General features: G+C 53.9%; 1 protein-coding gene across 2 annotated transcripts in view; it reads right to left on the reverse strand.

Moving 5' to 3' along the window:
• The window catches only part of LOXL2 (lysyl oxidase like 2), a 99,975-nt gene that overhangs the window by 29,322 nt on the left and 50,350 nt on the right, over positions 1–20,303 (reverse strand). The window contains exons 4-6 of one of the 2 annotated variants that reach the window (XM_036449904.2): positions 13,466–13,677; positions 3,827–4,049; positions 86–266 (exon numbers count right to left, since the gene is read on the reverse strand). In XM_036449904.2, the coding sequence (XP_036305797.1) occupies positions 86–266; positions 3,827–4,049; positions 13,466–13,677 (616 nt within the window). Of the gene's footprint in view, positions 1–85; positions 270–3,826; positions 4,050–13,465; positions 13,678–20,303 lie in introns of both variants that reach the window. The other variant, XM_036449903.2, reaches the window with a different exon arrangement.

A 20,303-nucleotide genomic window follows, 5' to 3' on the forward strand; every position in this document is an offset into this window, starting at 1 on the left:
CGGGAGGAGATGCGGGGAGAGCATGGGAAGCTCCAGCAGCATGGTCCCTGTGGACAGAGGCCTCCGCACGTCCCCCACTCCTTACCTTGCCCCAGCCGGGAGCCCGTGATGGCCTCTTTGGCACTCCCAAAGCCCAGCTCTCGGCAGACCACGCTGGCAGACACCAGGTCCCACTTGTCATCACAGATGGTACCCCACTCGCCATTCTTGAGCACCTCCACGCGGCCCTCCCCGATGTTGGCACCACCTCTCAGCCGCACCAGGGGCTGCTGAAGAGACACACGATTCTGATGAGTGAAGAGGCTGGTGCACATTCAGCAGGCGCTCAGTGCCCACCCGCTCCCTTCCCAACTGCCCACCCCAAGCCCAGGCACCGGGCCCAGGAGCTAAAACTGGTGTGTGTGTGTGTGTGTGTGTGTGTGTATGTGTGTGGGGGGGGGGGGGGGGGGGCGGGACACTCACTCTGCAAGCCCGCTCGCTTCGCAGTCTCTTATGGCGCTTTAGTCCTGGGCCTCTGGGGAGCCCAGCAGGAACCTCATCAGCTTGTTCCCCAACCCATGCCTGGCTCAAGGACCTTACCACCAGCATTCCCCTCCACCCAGAACCTCAAGCATTCGAACTACAGAAAGAAGCTACCTACCCCCAAGTCCGCAGACTCCAGGTGGATGTCATTCCACCTGACTAACAGCCCTGTAAAACCGGGCCTGCCTGGCCACCTCTCAGGCCTGACCCCACTCCGGTCCCAGAGGCCCCACTCTTCGGAAGGTGCAGACAGGCTGGGCGGTTACAGGTGAAACACTCCTGACGCTCACTACAGCCTGGAAGCCTGATCGCCTATGGGGCCTGCTTCATTGCACAGGAGTCAGAGCCCCTCTCCACCAGCGTCTCTACTCACTGGACCGCACCTTACAGGAAGGGAGCTTGGTCACCTGACTCCATCTGCCACACACCTGTGTCTGCATCTGCTTCTGTGCATCCTTGGGTGTGCATGCATGTGTGTACCTGTACATGTGTGTTGGAATGGGGGACCCCAAAGGCTTCGGGGTTTGATTCTATTGACTCTCATTTGATTCAGCACCGAGGGAGTAAGGGGTGACTGTGCAGCTGTCCCATGTGTGTTGGATCAGAACAGTCATTGTTCTACTCTGGCTTGTGTAATCCTCAACCCGGGGCTCCCTTCACCCCATCCCCACCCCACCGATGGCCCAGGCAAAGCAGGCCTGGTTGGAGTGGTGTTTTTAAAAAATTTTCCCAAAAAATTGATTTTAAAAAGAGAGTAAGGGAGAAGAAAAGAGACAGAGAGGGAGAGAGAAAGAGAGAGAGAGAGAGAGAAACATTGATGTGAGAGCTGAACATCAACTGCCTCCTGCATTCCCCTTACTTGGGTATGTTCCCTGACCCAGAATTGAACCAGCAACCTTTTGGTGCATGGGACAACACCCAGCCCACTGAGCCACCCAGGCCAGGGCTGGAGGTAGAGGTTTTTAAGCATTCACATATACACCAGCCACCTGGAGGGCCCAGGGATCAGACGAAACCCGTGTCTCCATCCTCCAGCCGAGGTTCCCACTGGGTCACATCTCTCTCCCCCACTAACTGCGCCTCATGGCTTCCATGGCAGGGTGGGGTGCTGTGACAGCACCCAGTTCTTCAGCTCTCAGGGACTGCTCGGGAGACAAAAAATGGGACGGGGTGGGTGCAAAATGCCCACTGGCTTCAGGAACTCTGATTCCAGCAAAACAAGTAATTGCTGGCTCCAGCCGGTTCCCTGCGGCCTAGGACCCTCCCTTCTCCCAGCTCCTTCCCAAGCTGTCTGGCTGGATGCCAGCCCCCTTCCCATGGAGCAGGCCATCCCTGACCCACGCTCAGCGGAGGCCGAGTGCCAGCAACCTCAGTGGCCAGGCCTAGTCAGCGGGCCTGGAGGGGAGCGAGGAACCAAGGGAAAAAGTGATGTCAGGCTCCCTTGCTTTTTGCTTTTTTAATTGGTTTGGAATGGACTTGATTCATCTGCTTTAAACCGCACAGTCAGAGGAATTTCCAAACAGTAGGGTCTGGGATCGGACATACGAGGAAAGCGAAGAGGCTCATGCTGAGGCCACTCAAAGGATGTGGCCATCAAATCGCATGGCAGGGGCCCAAGTGGGGGTGTGGAGGGGACAGCAGAGGGCGGGGGCGCTGGCACTGATCAGGTGTCATGGTCAGGTTTGTACACTTTGGAGGCCCCTGTGGGGGGCCCTCTGGTTGATGTTGGGCTGCAACACACCACCCCCGGTGTGGGCCGTGCCCGGTGTGGGCGGTGCCCGGTGTGGGCGGGGCCCTGGTGTGGGAGGGACCCCAGTATGCTGGTCCTGGTTTCCCTTTTGGGGTGGATGTGTTGTTACCCTCTTTCCCAAAGCGGGTCACTGATGTTGGTGGGGAGGGGCCATGGGAGAGGGTGAAGGGGAGAGACAGGGGGGCAAGGAGAGGGGACAGACAGGGGGATAAGGAGAGGAGAAGAGGAAGGAATGGAGCTGCCTCAATCAACAAAATCCTCCAGGTTTGGGAGGGTCTGCTCTGGCCCCACTGCCTGGACACACCATCTGCCCCCATCATGACCTTTCCCCGCCTCCTGCCCCTGCCGTGGTCAGAGCTGGCCGGGAACTCACCCCTGTCCAGCCGCCAAATGCCTAAGTTCCAAGGTTAGATCTGGCGCAGGGAATCATTCCCTACTAAGGGCTCAGTGCTCGTTTCCACCCTCTCCTCCTGCATGTGTATTTCCCACCCACTGTGCCCACCCCGGTCCCCATGGACATGCACGTCCCGGGACCCATGAAGAAAGAAGAGCAGGAACAAGGCAAGTCTCCCGGGTTCTCCAGGGAAGTAGAAGTGCACTTTCTCTTCCTCAGAGAAGCGCCACGCTGCCCTGATTGGGACAGTTCTCTTGTCCTGGGAAACCAGTCAGTTGAAATGGGATGTTCATTTGTATGAGCAGCTATGTGTCTTGCTCATAGAACTACCCAGGAGGACTGTTGGTAATTCTGAGAACTACCACCCCTCCCCACTTCCATCTCTGGACACACTCACACACGCATGCACGCACATACACACACACATACACACACACACTCACAGGTGCTGGTGCACAAACACACGCATGCTAATGGCAGGTTTTCATTTCCTATCTTTGTGAGAGCTTTTTAAAATTTTAATCCTTTCCGTTGTAAAAGGAACCAAAATATGCTTGGAAACCTTTGTAGCTCATGTCACATGCTTCTGAGGGTTGTATGTGGCGTGTTTCCAAAGCCCTAGAGTCGTGGTTAGAAAACTGCAGCTCACAAGCCACATGTGGCTCTTTGGCCCCTTGAGTGTGGCTCTTCCACAAACTACCACGTCCTGGGCGAGTCTATTTTGAAGAAGCGGCGTTAGAAGAAGTTTAAGTTTAAAACATTTGGCTCTCAAAAGAAATTTCAGTTGTTGAACTGTTGATATTTGGTTCCGTTGACTAATGAGTTTGCCGACCACTAACCTAAAGTATTCTGTCTCCCGGGGACTGTGCAGAAGCACCATCTGGGTAATCAGGCCCTCGACTCGCCTGGGATTTGTCTCAGCAGGGACTTGGGTCTCAGAGTGGGGTGGCGGTGGTGGGAGGGGTGCTAATGGCTGGGGGCAGGGGCCCAGCTGCCTGTCACTCCTGGAGGTGGCTGTCGCCCTTGACCTCTGGGAAACGAAGTCTGCGTTGGGCTGGCTCTCCTCCCTCTCTCCTGGGGATCCCTGTCTGTTCCCTTAACCGCCACCACCATCCCCAATACGCCAGGCGCCCAGTGGCCAGACTCCTGCCCATCCTCACCTCTGGCTTGTAGGCCTTCCGGAATCTTGAAGGTCCGTCGGGGCTGAAGACCTGGCCAGGCACGCAGCTCACCACGGCCGGCAGCCCGTTCTCGCAGGTGACGTTCTTCACGGGGTCCCGCGTCACCTGCGTGCCCAGCCTGCAGCTGGAGACGTGGGCCTCGGTGCCCGCGCAGTCCATGGAGAACCGCCAGTAGCGCGGCTTCTTCCGGGCGGCGAACATTCTGCAGGGGGCCGGACAGGCAGGTGACGAAACTCAGCCACAGACCTCATCAGCCCTTCACCCGGGCCCAGTGAGGCTGCTTGTCTCCACCCCTTGTCCTAGGCAGGATCTTACCCGCAGCCCCTTTTTCTGGAAGGCAGGCAAGGGGGTCCATGCCTTTTCTAAAACAGTAACTATCCGTGAGTGATGAATTGGTTAACGGGCAGGGTACTGCGCCCCGGTTTCCCCATCTTCCAAGTTAGAAGTAGCATTAGGATCCGCTCAGTAAGACCGTTAGAAAAATTAAATGAGCACCCATGACCAACACATTGGAAGGGCTACATACGTGTTTGTAAGATAAATAAGACTGTACTGGGTGAAGCGGAAGAGGAAGAGAGGAGAAAAGGGTGGCTGTAGGGACAGAGGCAGGGTTTGTGAAGGCGGAGGACTGAGGACTCCCTGTCCTCCCACACTGTCCTCGCTCAGCGGGGTCCGTGTGCTCGTCCCAGCTCACCAGAGCCCAGGGAGACGGCAGAGGGCCAGACTGCATGTGTGCTGGCTGCTCAGAGGGGCCCCGGACGGCCTGGCCCCTGGAGGGGAGGGGACAGAGCGAGGTCCTGTCCCTGCGGGCCCGGAAGGCCTGGGAGTTTCTGCTTTGTCTCCCAGTGGATGGGATGTGAACACAGAGGGAGGAAAAACCCTACAGCCACCACCAGGATCTCTCCTTAACCCAAAACTGAGACTTGTAACAATTCTAGTATGCGGGTGGGCGCGATGACACGGAATCTTTGAAACAAGGACTGTCCGGGAAAGTTCTGGAAGTGTGCTCAGCAGAGCGGCAGCCACCCAGGGGGACTGTTGATAATTCCGGGAACCTCTGCCCCTCCCCACTTCCTGCAGGCCCTGCACTTGGAGCCTCAGCCTCCGGCGTGTTCCCCGTGACACCCCCACATCGGGAAAGAGAGCTCGCAGGGCTGGGAGAATCCTTGCTCTCAGCTTTCAGGAAACAGCAGCTCTGCCAGGAACAGACGTGCTGAATGCTGCCGCCTCCCCAGGCAGCCCGGCCGCCCTCTTACATCAGCTCACAGTAATGCACTCTGACCCTCCACAGGCTCCCAGCGGGCAGCACCCACCCCTCCCCCACAATTCACCCCCCAACAGGCCCCAGGGGGTGCAGAGAAGCGCTGGGGAGGATGGGTGGGCAGCCACTCAGGCCCAGGGATTGGAGAGGGACCGGAGTCAGGGGAGAGCCATTGCATGGATGGCAAGCCTGCCTGAGAAAGAACTGTCCATTCTATGGCTGGACTGATTCAATTAAAAATAAAAAGTCCTGCTGGCTCCCTCCCAGCCAAGGGGAACCCTGCTTTCCCAGGAATTCTGCCAGCTGCTGAGCACGTCTGTTCCAATTACACACTTTGGAAGTAGGTGTGGATGGAAAGGGCCACATATAAACCTGACAAGCTCAGGGGAGGTCTGCGATCCACTGTAAAGTAACCAGACAGCCCAAAATTAACTTTCTAGCTAAAAGCAGGTCCTGGAAGGTGAAAGGGCAGGGCGGGGCGAGGATGAGCTCCCAACTCCGCCCCGTAGGGCGGAGTTATCCCTAGCCCTCAAAACCCCTGGACCGGAAGAAATTCGCTCTCTTCCGCCATGCTGCCGGCATGAGTGGGGGAGCACATGCTAGCATGGTGAAGGCTCTCTTGCTTATTGCATCGGACTTGGCTCCCTGGTGGTCCTTGGGGATCATGAAGTCTGGGCATAACAGATGGGGGCGTCGTCCGGGATCCCCGGGACCATTAGGGAAAACCCGATCCGGAGAGTCTGACTGGCCGCGGTAGGTGTGTGCGCGCTCTGGAGGGACATAAAACCCCTCATGGAATTGGTGCCCGAAGACGCCTGGTGGACGCACCGTGAAGGCTACGGGCAGGAGGATCAGAAGACGTTCTGGCCTCCCGGGAGGGCCCGAGAGGGACCCTCATATGGGGAGAGGAATGGCGTGAGCCGTTGCCTCACCTGCGGAAAGTGAACCTTTCCCAGGTCTGAGTTTGGTATCTGTGGGCGACATGGTGCCCCACGATGGAGCCGGCGAAGTGTGGCCGGCATGGTGGTTCGGGGCCCCCTGGCGGCGTTGGGTCGGAGGGGGGGCTCCCGCGGGGCTCAGTCTGCGCGTTGGAGCGCGGCTGGGCAGTGGTGGCCTCGCTCGGGGAGCAGGCACCTGGGCTAATTTGCTGGCTGCCTGGGAAGTGGAGCCGGGAAGCCGCTGGGGCGACCCGCGCTTTCCTCGGGGGCTGCCTGAGTAGTGTGGCTGGGGTGGCCAAAGCAGCCTCACCCCAGGGGCCTGGGCCATAGGGGCCTGGGCCAGCGTAGAGACATTGGTCCCTGGAGACATCAGGTGCCGGAGAAGAGCTCAAGGGCAAATCTCTGTACTCAGTAAAGAGAAAAGGCCAGTTCAAAACGAGTGCGCATAGTTTTGGGCTGTGCTTAAAAACACTTTTCTGGGTACAGAATAAGTTTTAAAAGTGGTGGAGATAAATTAAAACTGGTTTCCCAAGTCATTGTAAGCAGCTCTTGAAATTCCCCGCCATGAGGCGGAAACTAGATGGTAATGGTAACAAGTTTACGTGAATGGTGGTGAATGGCCGTTAATGGCAGAGAGTCTTCAGGTAAAGAATGTGTTCATTTGCATTTGTATGCTGCTCCAGATTCAGGAGTGGCAGGTAATTGGTGGTGAAGCAGCCCACAATGGTCAGTCTTCCTTGTCATTGGTATCAGCTAAGCAGAGTCATATAGCTACTTAAGTATGAATTGTGATTGACCTATGATTTTCTGACATTGTCTTAAATCCTAGTAAACTGCCTCTGGTGTGAAGAGGTCTAGGGGAGGCCGGAGAGCGCAAGACTATTAGCTCTCCTACAAAGAGATTATTCAGTGCTTTGTTTGAACTTCAGGAAAAAAAATTTTGAGATCTGAAAAAACTGTATGATTAGATCTGTTGCTGAAACTTTACCCTAAGTAGGATATATTAAAAATGTAATGTTATTAATCTAAGAAATGCCAAATTTATTTGACTTGCCAGCTTTAAAAGTTCAAAGTATAAGTTGAATTAGGAAAAGTTAATTGCAGTAACTAGATGCCTAGAATATGGCAGGCTAAACTGTATTATATATGTTAAGAATAAGCAGTAATGATCAAAGATCTCAAGGATTGATTTATTCTCATTTGTCAGATGAAAAAGTATGTAATGCTTACACTTAAAAAAATTATTTTAAGTCAGTGATGCAGTATTTTTTTTAAAGTCAGTTTTTCTAAAGTAATGTTTAATGTAACATATGAAACTTTTATATTTGATTTGTTTTGTTTTGCTTTTCTCATATGCCATTGTTGTTGAATTTGGGCTTGTACCTGCATCTTGTATTTTGTTTAAACTTTGGGAATAATTTTTGGTTTCAGTCATGTGTATCTACTTTAGAATTGTGTTAAAACAATGTGAAAACAATTATTTGTATGATTAACCCCCCGAGACTGCTTGGACAATTTTCACCGATGTTCTGCAGTGGGGAGTAGAGGGGCTTAGAAATGTAGATAAATCTATATCTGTAGGGAAAATGTGGCATTTTACATTTCAGGTGGCTGTTAGAGGCCTGGGAACAGGTACTGGACCTGCTCCCTCCTCCCTTGCCTTTTAAAATTTGAGGCATGGTTATGTATTTTTGGAAGATAAGATTTTTATAGAAATTATAAAGAGTATGTCCTGACAGGTTAGCTAGGAGAGGCAAGCCTGTTAGTTTCCTGATGGGCATGGGGGCACCCTATTTAGTCTTGAGAGAGCCAATAGGACCCGTACATCAGCCCAGGAAGCCACCGGACAAACTGCCTGTTTTCCTTGGACATCAAGAAGGACTGTGGTCCTCGGAAGGAACACGTACTGGGGGAATGCAGCTGTTGAACTGGTCCAAAGTGGAACAACGGATCTTTGAGGAGCTAAAGAAGGCTCTCATCTCAGCAGCTGCCCTAGCCTTGCCGGACGACGCGGAGCCCTTCCACCCCTACGTGAGTGAGGTAAGAGACATTGCCAAAGGGGTTCTCACTCAGACTCTAGGTCCCTGGAAGAGACCTGTTGCCTATCTGTCTAAGAGACTGGACCCTATAGCAGCCACAGCATTGTTGGTGAAGGAGGCAGATAAGTGGACTCTGGACCAGGAGCTAACCTGGATGGGCCAGGCTTTTCTCCTGGACCAGCCCTGTGTCCAGATTCAGAAAACTCTGGCCATCAACCCTGCCAGCCTGCTTCCAGATGATGATGATGGAACCCATTCATGACTGCACAGAGGTAACAGACGACAAGGTACTGTTCACGGATGGGAGCAGTTATGTTCAGGATGGGACCTGATATGCAGGGGCAGTGGTAGTCACCCTGGACCACACCATTTGGGCACAGCTCCAGAACTTTTGGCCTTAATCCAGGCCCTTTGATGGAGACACTGTGCCATCCACAAAGAAAAGAGGGGTACCAACTGCAGCCAGAAGGAATTGGCTGACCAGAAGCAAGCCCCTGAAGGACCAGATGGTTGATGGACCCTCCAGATGACAAGACTGTTGGTCCCAGAGGCTCTAGGTCAGAGTTGCCCGGTGACACCAGGTTAAGTGTCACCAAGACTTCTGAACTTCTGTGAGGCAGAGTTGCTAGAAGTACTGTCTGTGCACAGGTAAATGCTAAGCAAGGTAAGGGGATCCCCCCTGGGAATTCAGGTCCCAGGGAACCTCCCCAGGAGAGCATTGGTAGGTGGATTTCAGAGATTAAACCACCAGCATTAAGGTCTAGTTTTTATAGACACTTCAGATTAGGTTGAGGTATACCCCACTATCAGATAACAGCCCTCCCCTTGGTAGCTTAGGTATCTCATAGCTCTAGCCTTAGGACAGGCGAGACTCTTGAAAAGGGGGTTTAACTAAATGTGTTTTAGATTCGGTGAAAATTGGACCAACCCCCTGTCCTTTGCCCTCTTGAGGGCCAGGTGTACCCCTTATTGGGACAAGTTTCCCCTTTTTGGGAGGGGATCATGTATGGTAACCATTTCCTTGCTCAAGTCCTTACAGGCTCTGCAGTTTGCTTGTTCCAGATGCACTGCCAGTGCCCACCGCAGACCCTGTAGCCCTGGAACTCAATGTGGGTAAAGAAATTCACTGCCCAAGGACTCAAAGGGATGCTGCACTTTATCCTGAGCACGCCCACTGCTGTTGAAATAGATGGCACCCAGACCTGACTACATGACTCCCAGCTCCTGCATGGCCTGGATCCTGGCAACTACAGGCCAGGAGGAGAACTGATGCCTGCAGGAGGGGAACTGGACTTCAGTGAGGACAATACTGATGGGAACTGTGGTACTAAGGGTCTTGATAACTGTATTTGTTGTTTATGCTGAAAGGAAGTAGGCTGCTGAGTCAATGATTTGACTAGGCACATTAGACAAGGGGGGAATGAAAGGGCAGGGCGGGGCGAGGATGAGCTCCCAACTCCGCCCCGTAGGGCGGAGTTATCCCTAGCCCTCAAAACCCCTGGACCGGAAGAAATTCGCTCTCTTCCGCCATGCTGCCGGCATGAGTGGGGGAGCACATGCTAGCATGGTGAAGGCTCTCTTGCTTATTGCATCGGACTTGGCTCCCTGGTGGTCCTTGGGGATCATGAAGTCTGGGCATAACAGAAGGTAGTCATTTCCTAGGCCAGTATCTTCCCGGGAAGGTCAATCTTTACCTTAACTGAGCCTGTCTATTGTCTTTGCATCTACCTTTTGGAATGTTGGGGTAATCCTCCTGGGGCACAACCATTGCACAGAGCAGAGACCGCCAATCCCCCATTGTTATTGTTATCGCACTATTGTTGACTGTTAGCTGTCCTGCACCGCCTTGTAAAAGAGCTATGTGTCTGTTCCTTATACTGTTTATCCAACCCTATAGATTCTTCCCTCTTTTGTTTTCTCCAACCTAAAAGCCCTAAAAGTGGATCATGGCCTGTAGTTCCTGACAAATGGTCCATCTTCACCATAAGTGAGCCAGTCTACTGTCTTTGTGCATCTAAGATAGCAGACCCTTAGACTGCCAGCTGTCATCTCCTTCCCAGACGCCTCAGGGCACACCCACTGCACCAGAGTGTGAGACCACAGAACCTCTTGTGGTCCTCCTGTTGCCCAAATATTATTTCCACGTGCTGGAAACATTCACTGTGAACTATCCTGTACCCACCATGCAAAAGCACTTGCCTCCTCATTGTACCCAGTGTCAGAGATTTCCCTGCTCCCTCCTCACATCTTCCCTTTTTATTCTAATGTATAAAATAAGCTGTAAAACTGCCATTCTACAGAGCATTTTGCTCAATGCGTTGAGATTTTGCTTCCTGGCAAATGTCATCCGTTTGGCTCAAATAAACTCATTAAAATTCCCCACGGGTTTGGACGTTTCTTGCATCAATACTTCGAATTCCTTCCTCTACCTGAAACCAAGGGAGGCTGGCATTTCCATTCCACTCACGGACCCTTTGGTTCCGTGTCTCAGCCAACCAGCCAGGTGGAGCCCTTCCACTCTCCCCAGATGCAAAATTCCTGCTTATGTCAAAAAATCACATCAATAGCCGAAACTGGTTTGGCTCAGTGGATAGAGCGTTGGCCTGCAGACTGAAAGGTCCCGGGTTCGATTCCGGTCAAGGGCATGTACATTGGTTGCGGGCACATCCCCAGTTGGGGGTGGGCAAGAGGCAGCTGGTTGATGTTTCTCTCTCATCGACATTTCTAACTCTCTATCCGTCTCAATTCCTCTCTGTGTAAAATCAATACAAAATATATTTTTAAAAAAATCGCATCAATAGTGGGATCCTGCTTTCAGGCGGAAAAGAAAAGACCACAGTACAAACTGCTCCTGCCCTTGGGATGTTCCTGAGGCTACAAGGCCCCCAGCCCAGAGCAGAAAGCTCACAGCAAAGCAGCCCGTGTTGGGGAGCCCTGGACGCCATCTTGAATGAGTCTTTGGGTGCAGAGGCCTCTGGGGACATGTGGGTACTTCCCCAGATGCCTCTGACTTGGAGGATGGGGTGGCTGGCAGCAGAGGAAGAGCTGCAGTCCGGCCTTGGGGAAGACTCTGAGTGGCACCAGACCTGCAGGGCTGCAGAGGGAGCCAGGGTGGAGAGCCTTGGCCGTACCCTGGTGAGCCTCCAAGGCTGCTAAGCCTCCGAGGGGCCTGGTGTGTGCAGAGAAATGACTAACACCATTCCAGTCGCAATTACTCTGAGAACAATTTCCTTCCTAGAGTGAAAGGCTCCCCTGGGAAGCTAGGAAGAGCAAAGGGAAATGGGAAAGATGTAACTGGCCTCGGATTCAGGGACCATGAGGGGGATGACCCTCTCTCTGGCTCCCAGGCTTCTGTTCTCAATTTTGGAGCAGGGCTCACAGACATCCCACCCTCAAGCCAGCCCTGTTCCAGCTCTGACATAACAGCAAGCCCCGTGGAGCTGGAGCAGGTCTGAAGGTGGAGGTAGCAACGTGGACAGCAACCGAGTAGCCCTGTGGGCTCTGATAGGAGTGGGCTCTGTGAGCCCCAAACCCACTGTCCTCAGGCCTTGGTCTCTCATCGTGCAGACCGAGGGCTTGGCCCGGGTGTCCTCTGAGGCTGCCCTGTGCCTTTTGCTAACAGCCTTCTCCAGCTGGCTGTCATCTCAACCCCTCACAGCACCACCAAGGCACAGAACACTCTCCCCATGCACCTTCTCTTCGGGGGCCCGACTGTCAGCGGAGTCCCAGAGACAACACACACAACCAGCCGAGAAGGCTTTGCCCCATGCTCCTGCCTCCAGCTGGAGGTCCAAAGGAGGAGCTGGTTTGCAGCAGCCTGAGCCCAAAAACCACCCACCAGCACCCAGGATGCTCCCAGTGTGAGGCCCTTTTCTGCCCCTGTTGGAAAGAGCAAAGGCACAGACTCAGGGGTGGGAGGTCCAGGGAGGCAGTTTTAAAACTACAATAGCATGTGAGAGAATCCGCTGCCTACATAGATCTGAGGTGCCTCCTCAAAATCAGGGAAAGCACTCGGGCCGGCCGCAGTTGGGGAGATGGCTTTCAAACGTCTTCGAACATGCACAGGCTGCCAGCCTGAGGGACCCCGTCCTGCCCTGGGCAGGCTGATGGCAGCCTTCCCGGGCCCAGCACTGGACTCAGACCAGCTGTCAGCCGGGGCACTGGGGGGCAGCCAGATGGGAGCTGGTTGGGGTTGGGGGTGTCGAGGGTAGGGGTGGGTGGGTCTACTTTTCTTGGCTCCCATGACAGGAAAAGCTGAGAAGGTGTCTCCAGGGAAGAAGCTGGCCAGCTGGCGGGAATCCTTCAAAGTTTTCAGAGGACGGGAACCCCAATGCAAACAGGAAAGTCTGGGCCACATCTGAGGGTGTCTGGGGTGCGGATCACCACCAGGCTCACCCCAAGAGGGGCGGTGAGCCCGCCCAGCTGAGTAGGTAGCTTAGCCACCAGCACTCAGCCTCAAGGTGGGCTGGGGACTCTGACCCCAAATGGCCCAGCCAGGCCCAGGACCCACAGTCTGCCCTGAGCCCGGGGACCAGGACAGGGAGCTGGGTCTGGGTCTCACGTCTCCTGGCTTGAAAGGAAAGAGCTGGGACCCTGTCGCTAGGGGCGGGTGTTTGGATCTTAGATCTGCCACTTTCCTCCCTGACTTCAGTTTCCTCAACTGTGAAATCAACCCCTGCTTCCCAATGCCGTGAGGATTCAATGGCTGAGAACAGGGCCGGGCTTCCGGTCAGCCCTTGGGAAACCAGTCACCATGAGAGGAGACAGGAAGGCCCGCTCCCACCCGGGGCCCGGTCGTGTGTGTGTGTGTGTGTGTGTGTGTGTGTGTGTGTGTGTGTGTCCCCGCTTGTCACGGGTGAAGCCCCTTTCCTGGGAGAACTGCTCGAAGTCCTGTTATTATCTACTCCTTTCCCTGCGGGAGAGACTAACTTTGGAAACCATAACTAAATTATAAGATTGCTCTGGGACTGGGGCAACCGATCGGATTTCCTAACAGTTTCTGTGAGTCCCAGATTTTCCAAACTAATCATTTACCGAGGGCAAGCAAACATGTCTCAAGTCTGTGTTGTCCCGGTTCGGCCCCGGTGGCCGGGGAGCTGGCTGTGGGCACTGAGCGGTGGGGTTTTTCTTGCACGTCATCTCTGCCATACTCCCCTTCCCCCTCAAAAAAAAAACAAAACACACACACACACACACACACACACACACACACACACAAAAACCCTGCCCCCGCCACCTCTGTCATCCACAGGAGTGAGTTCCTCAGGGCCAGGCCTGCACATGACAGCCAGCTGGCGGTGCCCCTCTGTGCAGCCTAGGCTCCTCCCAAAGTGGGGACCCCCACATCCCCCAGGAAACCGCGCTCTGAGCGGCCTCTTACTTGTACACTTTGGCGTTGTACGTCTTCTCCCCGGGGAAGCCGAACATGCCGCAGACCACGCGGGAGTTCTGGGCCGTCCAGTGCTTGTCGCAGATCTGCTTCCAGGCCTTGCCCTCCTTCACCTCCACGTAGCCCTCCGTCACGGGGGTGCGCTTGCGGTAGGCGGAGAGGATGGCCCGGATGCGGATGTCCTCCACCTGGATGTTCAGGTTCTGGGAAGGAGAGGGCCCCGGAGGACACGGTGACTTCCGGGGTGGGGAGGGGTCTCTGCTAGCCTCTCCCACCCTCGGGCCCTGCCTGGGAGCACGCAGCACAAGGCCACAGTGATAAAGCATCACACGTGGGAGGGCGTGTGACTGCGGGCACCCGAGGACAGGGGGCAGGGTGAGCTGGCCATCAGAAGACGAGGAGGACCAGCAGCCTCCCCCATGTCCCCCAAAAGCCTGAGAGAGAGGCAGCAGCCCTCCTGCAAACTCGCAAACTACAGGGGAAGAGAGAACATGCTCTTTGGATTTTCACGTTCTATTATAACTAATTTGCATTTTGTATTTTACTCCAAAGCAATGCATGTGTGTGGCTATGTGTATGAGTGACTGTGTGATTCTATGTGTGTGACTGTGTGTAGATGTGTGTGTGTGACTGAGTGATTCTATCTGTGTGTGTGTGTGTATGACTGTGTGATTCTGTGTGTGACTGTGTGATTCTATGTGTGTGATTGTGTGTGTGTGTGTGTGTGTGACTGAGTGATTCTATGTGTGTGATTGTGTGTATGTGTGTGTATGTGACTGTGTGATTCTATGTGTGTGACTGTGTGTATATGTGTGTGTGTGTGACTGAGTGATTCTATCTCTGTGTGTGTGTGTATGACTGTGTGATTCTGTGTGTGACTGTGTGATTCTATGTGTGTGATTGTGTGTATGTGTGTGTGTGTGACTGAGTGATTCTATCTGTGTGTGTGTGTGTGTGTATGACTGTGTGATTCTGTGTGTGTGTGTGTGTGTGTGTGACTGTGTGTGTGTGTCTCTCCTAAGACTGAAGTTTCAGGCAGATGAGCCTCAGCTCCCCTGAAGCTAATGGTGCACCTTGCACACCACCCAGTCAGTATCTCAGGGTCGACATTTCTAAGTGAGAACATCACAGGAGAGTAAGAGCAGAGCTTGGAGAGAAGCATGGAGGGGAGCGTGTGTAGGGACCCAGGCCTGCTTAGTGGGGGGACACACCCTGGGGACCAAGAGGCAAGGGTGGACACAGTCTGTGGCAAGAAAGGAAACGATTCTGAATGTGTTGAGGCCTTTGGAAAGGCCCGGACTCACTCACCCTCAGCCCCACCCATCAGACAGCGAGTGAGAGAGGTGGGCCGAGGAGGCTCAGTAGGGGGCAGACTCCTGTCTCACCACAGCTGGGGTTGGGCTCTTCCCCCCACACCCCAACACTGAGCAGAAGTGTCCCTGCCCCACGCCTCCTCCTGGGTCACAGGGATCCGGTAAAAGGACAGGGGCCTTGAGAGGCCACGCTGGGTGAGAGGAACGAGGCTGTCCTGGGGTTTATGCTTTTCCGAGGCTCACCCCATCTCCCTCAAACACTGGGGGAAGCTGCCCCCAACCTCTCACTGCCAGCCCCTCCTCTCTGCTGTTGCCGCTGCCGCTGCACTTGGCACTGAGCTCCCTGCTAAGCCCCTCCTCCATCTCCCCGTCCATCATCTCCCCCCACCAGCCACCAGAAAGCTCTTTGTAATCTTGTCCCTTGACCGTCCACTCGTGCCCATGGAGTAATGCCACTTACTTAGAGAGGTGCCCACAGCCCGACATGACTAATTCTGCCTCCCCTCCAGCGCCCACTGACCCCAGCCCCACATGTGTACTCGGATCCAACGAAATGAAAACTGTAACACCTACCGTGCGTGAACCCCACAGTGAGGCTTCCTGTGCTTTCCCTCGTGCAGGCCTCACTGCAGAAGGACATGCTTTACAGCGATTGTCCTCCCTGACCCAGATGAGAAAGCTGGTTGGCCCCAACTGCCTTCCCAGGACCACCCGAGGTATGTGGTCAGGAGCTCTCTGACCTGGGCTAGGCTGGGGGTGGGGGTGGGGGGCTGGGCTTGGCAGGGGGGAACCCAGAGACTCCACCCAAATGCCAGCGAAGGTGCAAATGAACCACAAGGTTGAACAGGGTCATTATTTCGATGCCCAGGCATTCCTGACTCCTGGCCTCTAGCTTCAGGGTGCAAAGCCAGGCCCCGCCCACCAGCCCTGCTGGGCGGCAGTGATGGCATTTGGCCCTGGTTCCTCTCCACACGGAGTGGAAGGAAGGCCGCCAGTGGCACGATGATGTTGGCCAGCTTGGATCCCAGATTCTTTACAGCTTCCATTCAGGCCCAGGACCCGTGCCACCAAGACACGTGGCCAGGGGCGAGCCAAGAAAGGCCCTGACTGAGGGCTAAGCCAGCTGCGGGCCAGCCCCCTCCTGCCTCTCCCCACCTCGGAAGCCAAGCTGGAATTCCAGCCGGGATGTGTAATGCCCAGAAGGAAAGTTACCGCTGTAACAGCAGCTCTGTGGCTTCACAGGGCAGGCAAGCCCCAAGGCCTTTATTACATTCACAGATCCTGCCCTCTCACCCCACCCCACACCCCCACCAGGTGTGAAATGTGGACGTCAGCACCCCAGCTGCAACAGGAGACAGAAGGCCTGGGGTGGGGGGAGCTAGGCAGACCCCTGTACCCTTGTCCTGATGGAGGACAGCACCCCCTCAGCAGAAGTACAACTGGTGGGGAAAGCCAGGTGAGCTCTAGGATGTGGAAAATAAGGCTTGGAGAGAGCCTTGGCTGGCATGGCTCAGTGGTTAGGGTCAGTCTGTGTACCAGAGCATGGTGGGTTTGATTCCTGTCAATTCCTGCCCCTGGTCGGGACATGTGTGAGAGGCAACAGATGGATGTGTCTTTCTCACATAGATGTTTCTCTCCCTCTCTCTCTCTCTTCCCTCACTTCCACTCTCAAAATCAATGGAGCCCTAGCTGTTTGGGTTCAGTGTAGCCTGTGGACTGAAGGGTTGGTCCTGAGTTTGGTTCTGGTCAGGGCACATGCCTGGTATGTGGGCTCAATCCCCAGTGGGGGGCGTGCAAGAGGCGGCCAATCAATGATTCTCTCATCATTGATGTTTCTGTCTCTTTCTCCCTCTCCCTTCCTCTCTGAAATCAATAAAAAGATATTTGAAAAATAAAAATCAATGGGAAAAATATCCTTACTCCTCCCCCCTGCCCCACACACACAAAAAAAGGCTTGGAGCCAAAACCGGTTTGGCTCAGTGGTAGAGCGTCGGTCTGCGGATTGAAAGGTCCCGGGTTCGATTCCGGTCAAGGGCATGTACATTGGTTGTGGGCACATCCCCGGTAGGGTATGTGCAGGAGGCAGCTGGTCGATGTTTCTCTCACATCGACATTTCTAGCTCTCTATCTCTCTCCCTTCCTCTCTGTAAAATATCAATAAAATATATTTAAAAAAAAAAAAAAGGCTTGGAGAAGTGAAAGTGCTAGAACAGGTGTCACTGTCCTTGTTATTTCACCAGCTCAGTTGTGTGTGATGCCATGTGTGATGATGTGTGTGATGGCGTGAGTGATGGCATGTATGTCTCTGTGTGTCTGTGTCTATGTATCTGTGCACGTCTCCGAGGGATGAGCCTTTTTGTGTGTGTCTGAGCGTGACTATGTGTACGCTCAGGGCTGTGCGTCTGTCTGTGCGCTGTGTGGGTCTCTGTGCATGAAGCATGTGTCTATTTGTGTACCTACATGGTGGAGCACAGGTCCAGAGGGACTTGCTTCCTACAAAGCCTTAGGAGGGTGGCCTGTGCAGGTTTATAATCATTGTCCCTTTACAATGGGATGTCTTTTATTCACCTTCCATGGGACCAACTCCTTCTGGCTCTGTTGGGCTCAAACCCACCCCATTCATTCATTCATTCATTCATTCAACAAAATACTGTCTCTCCCCTTCATGGGCCCTGCCAGGCTTCCTCCCAACCACCAGGCCTGCCTCTTCTCTGAATAATAATGACCGCGAGGGCCCTTATTTATCAAACACCAACCAAGTCATTACAGGACAAGCTCCTGCTCAGAACTTCCTGTCCATTCCTCGCTCAGTTCCCAAGACAACCTATGAGCAGGCTCATGGTGAACCGCACTCCAGGGAAAAATCGAGAAAATTTGGCTGGCTTTTGCAACTTCTCCAAGTTCATGCAGCCAATCAGTGGGTAAACGAGGATGAAAACAGCTCTGACTCCAAGCCTGTGCTCTAGGCTCCCAGGTACTGGTCTCTGAGTGGTCCTGGCTTCCCCACCCAGACCCTGTCCACTGCCTGGTGTTGAGTTGACCCACACAGGGCGGGGGCTGGGGCTCAGGCCTCTGGGTGGTCCTGAAGGGCCTGCCCAGGGCTGTGCACATTTGTAGCCCCCGCTGCACCGACGCGGAGGAGCCACGGGTCAGACTCGAGTGCGCACACTTGAGGGCAGAGCTGCCTCCCAGCTGCTCCTGGCTGGGCCGGGGCAACAGGGAAACCCTGTGCTCACTGCCTGTTACCGAGCTCACACGGCCCCTCAGAGAGCCCGTGCAGGAAAACACGCAGACACACATCGCTTCCCTGCTTATGTCACTGCTGTGGAATCCCTCCCACAACCACAAGTGCTAGGCTATTCCCTCCGCAGAAGTTCAACTCCCAAAGAGAAGACAAGCTTTGAAACACTAAGACATACACATTTTTCTCGTCTAACTAAGGGCTCCTTAGACTTGCTAGTCCAACATGAAGCGCAACAGCTCAGAAGCTGGGAACGCATTTTGGCACATTTTAAATTCAAATTAAGATCTGAATTCTGTCCCTCTTGCCAGAGACAGAGGTTCATCAAGCTCTCTTTTTTTTTTCCCCCTTTAATATATTTTTATTGATTTCAGAGAGAAAGTGAGAGGGAGAGAGAGCTAGAAACATCAATGATGGGAGAGAATCATCGATTGGCTGCCTCCTGCACCTCCCTCCTCCCCCCACAACTGGAGATCGAGCTCGAAATCCTGGCATGTGCCCTTGACCGGAATCAAACCTGGGACCCTTCAGTCCGCAGGCCTGTTCACTGAGCCAAACCCACTGCCAGGGCACAGCGGGCCCTCTTAAAGGCTTTCCTCCAGGGAATCCACAGGGCCTTCTGTATCTGTCCTTCTCAGAGCACTCACACACACCCTCCCCCCTCTCCCCTTCGGGGAGGGATTATGGACAAGCAAGGCTCGGCAAGCCCAGGCCCAGGCCGCCTGCTTCGGCCAGTGGGCTGGCCAAGGGCTTGGATCCCAGGCCCAGGCCTGACTGATATTTCACACTTTCAGCTTCCGTGAACGACTTTCAAATTCCACAATGTGACTGTGGAGGGCTGATGCCAATGAGGAAAAATCACTAGTTTTAAAAGTCTAGTTGGAGACTGCATGAGAGAAAGATACAGGGGGAGGCAAGGCAAAATGCAAGCAAGCCTACGATGATTTCAATCTATCTGAAAACTGGCCACCAACGCACAGCCTTCCCGTGACTCCCAGGACTTAGGCTCCCGGTCAGGAGCCTCCCTGATCTTCCTATCTCATTCCCTCGCTTCCCTTTTTCCAGCCAACGAGCTTCTCCCACTGCCATGCCAACGTCACTCTCTGAACGCCCAGGGAGGCACTTCTGCAAGGGCAAGGTCTTTGCCAAGGACACTCCTTCCCTCTGCTCTGGAAGTCATAATTTACCATCGGCCAGCCTTCCACCCGAGTCCTCCTCCTTGGAATGGTGTTGGAGTGGGAGGGCCCCGGTGGACATATACCAGTCCGCCATCATCCCAATCAGAATGCACGACTGGGACTGGTGAGTTCTACACAGCCTCCGCTCACTTAGCAAACCCCTTCCCTCTGCTGCGAACAGTTTCCTGCATCTTGCTTCCCAAAGCCAGTAGCTTTCTTGATTCAGCTCTTTTTAAAAACGGCCAGCATGGCATTGTCCTCAGCACCTCAACCCAAACACATCAGGATGGCTTCAGTCCTCTCTGCTTTCACTGCGGGAGGCTCCGCCCCTCCACCTGACAGACCATGGCCTCATGTGCCTTTTGCATGCTCTCTCTTCCTTCTCCTCACTTTTTTTTTTAATATATATTTTTTTGTTTTTGTTTTATAGAGAGGAAGGAAGAGGGATAGTTAGAAATATCAATGAGAAACATTGATCAGCTGCCTCCTACACACACACACACACACACACACACACACAAACTGGAGATGTGCCCGCAACCAAGGTACATGCCCTGACCAGAATCAGCAGTCCACAGGCTGACGCTCTATCCATGGAGCCAAACCAGCCAGGGCTCTCTTCCTCACTCTTACAGCCCTTTCTGCACAGCAAGCTCTTTCTGTCCTCCCACTGTCTTTCCACCGGCGCTGTTTCCCAGCCAGCTGTGCAATGCGAATCGTACAGGTAGGAGAAGGGCATTATAATTCGGTAATCAAATTATTTGGAGCCTAGCTGGTCTGGCTCAGTGGATAGAGCTTCGGCCTGCGGACTGAAGGGTCCCGGATTTGATTCCGGTCAGGTCCCTTCCCTTTTTCCAGCCAGTGATCTCCCAGTACTTTCCAAGGTTACTCTTTGAACTCCTGCAATTCTCTCTTCTCTATCAGAATCCTACCAAACCTCAAGGACAATTTCATTCGTTCATTCATAAAATATTTGTTGCGCCCTGGCCTGTGTGGCTCAGTTGGTTGGGCTTCATCCTATGTACCACAAGGTTGCTGGTTTGTGGGTTGCAGGCTTGATTTCCAGAAGGGGGTGGTCAGGAGGCAGCCAACTGATG

This window comes from Pipistrellus kuhlii, unplaced genomic scaffold (assembly GCF_014108245.1).
Source record: "Pipistrellus kuhlii isolate mPipKuh1 unplaced genomic scaffold, mPipKuh1.p scaffold_m20_p_21, whole genome shotgun sequence".
NCBI classification, from domain to species: Eukaryota; Metazoa; Chordata; class Mammalia; order Chiroptera; family Vespertilionidae; genus Pipistrellus; species Pipistrellus kuhlii.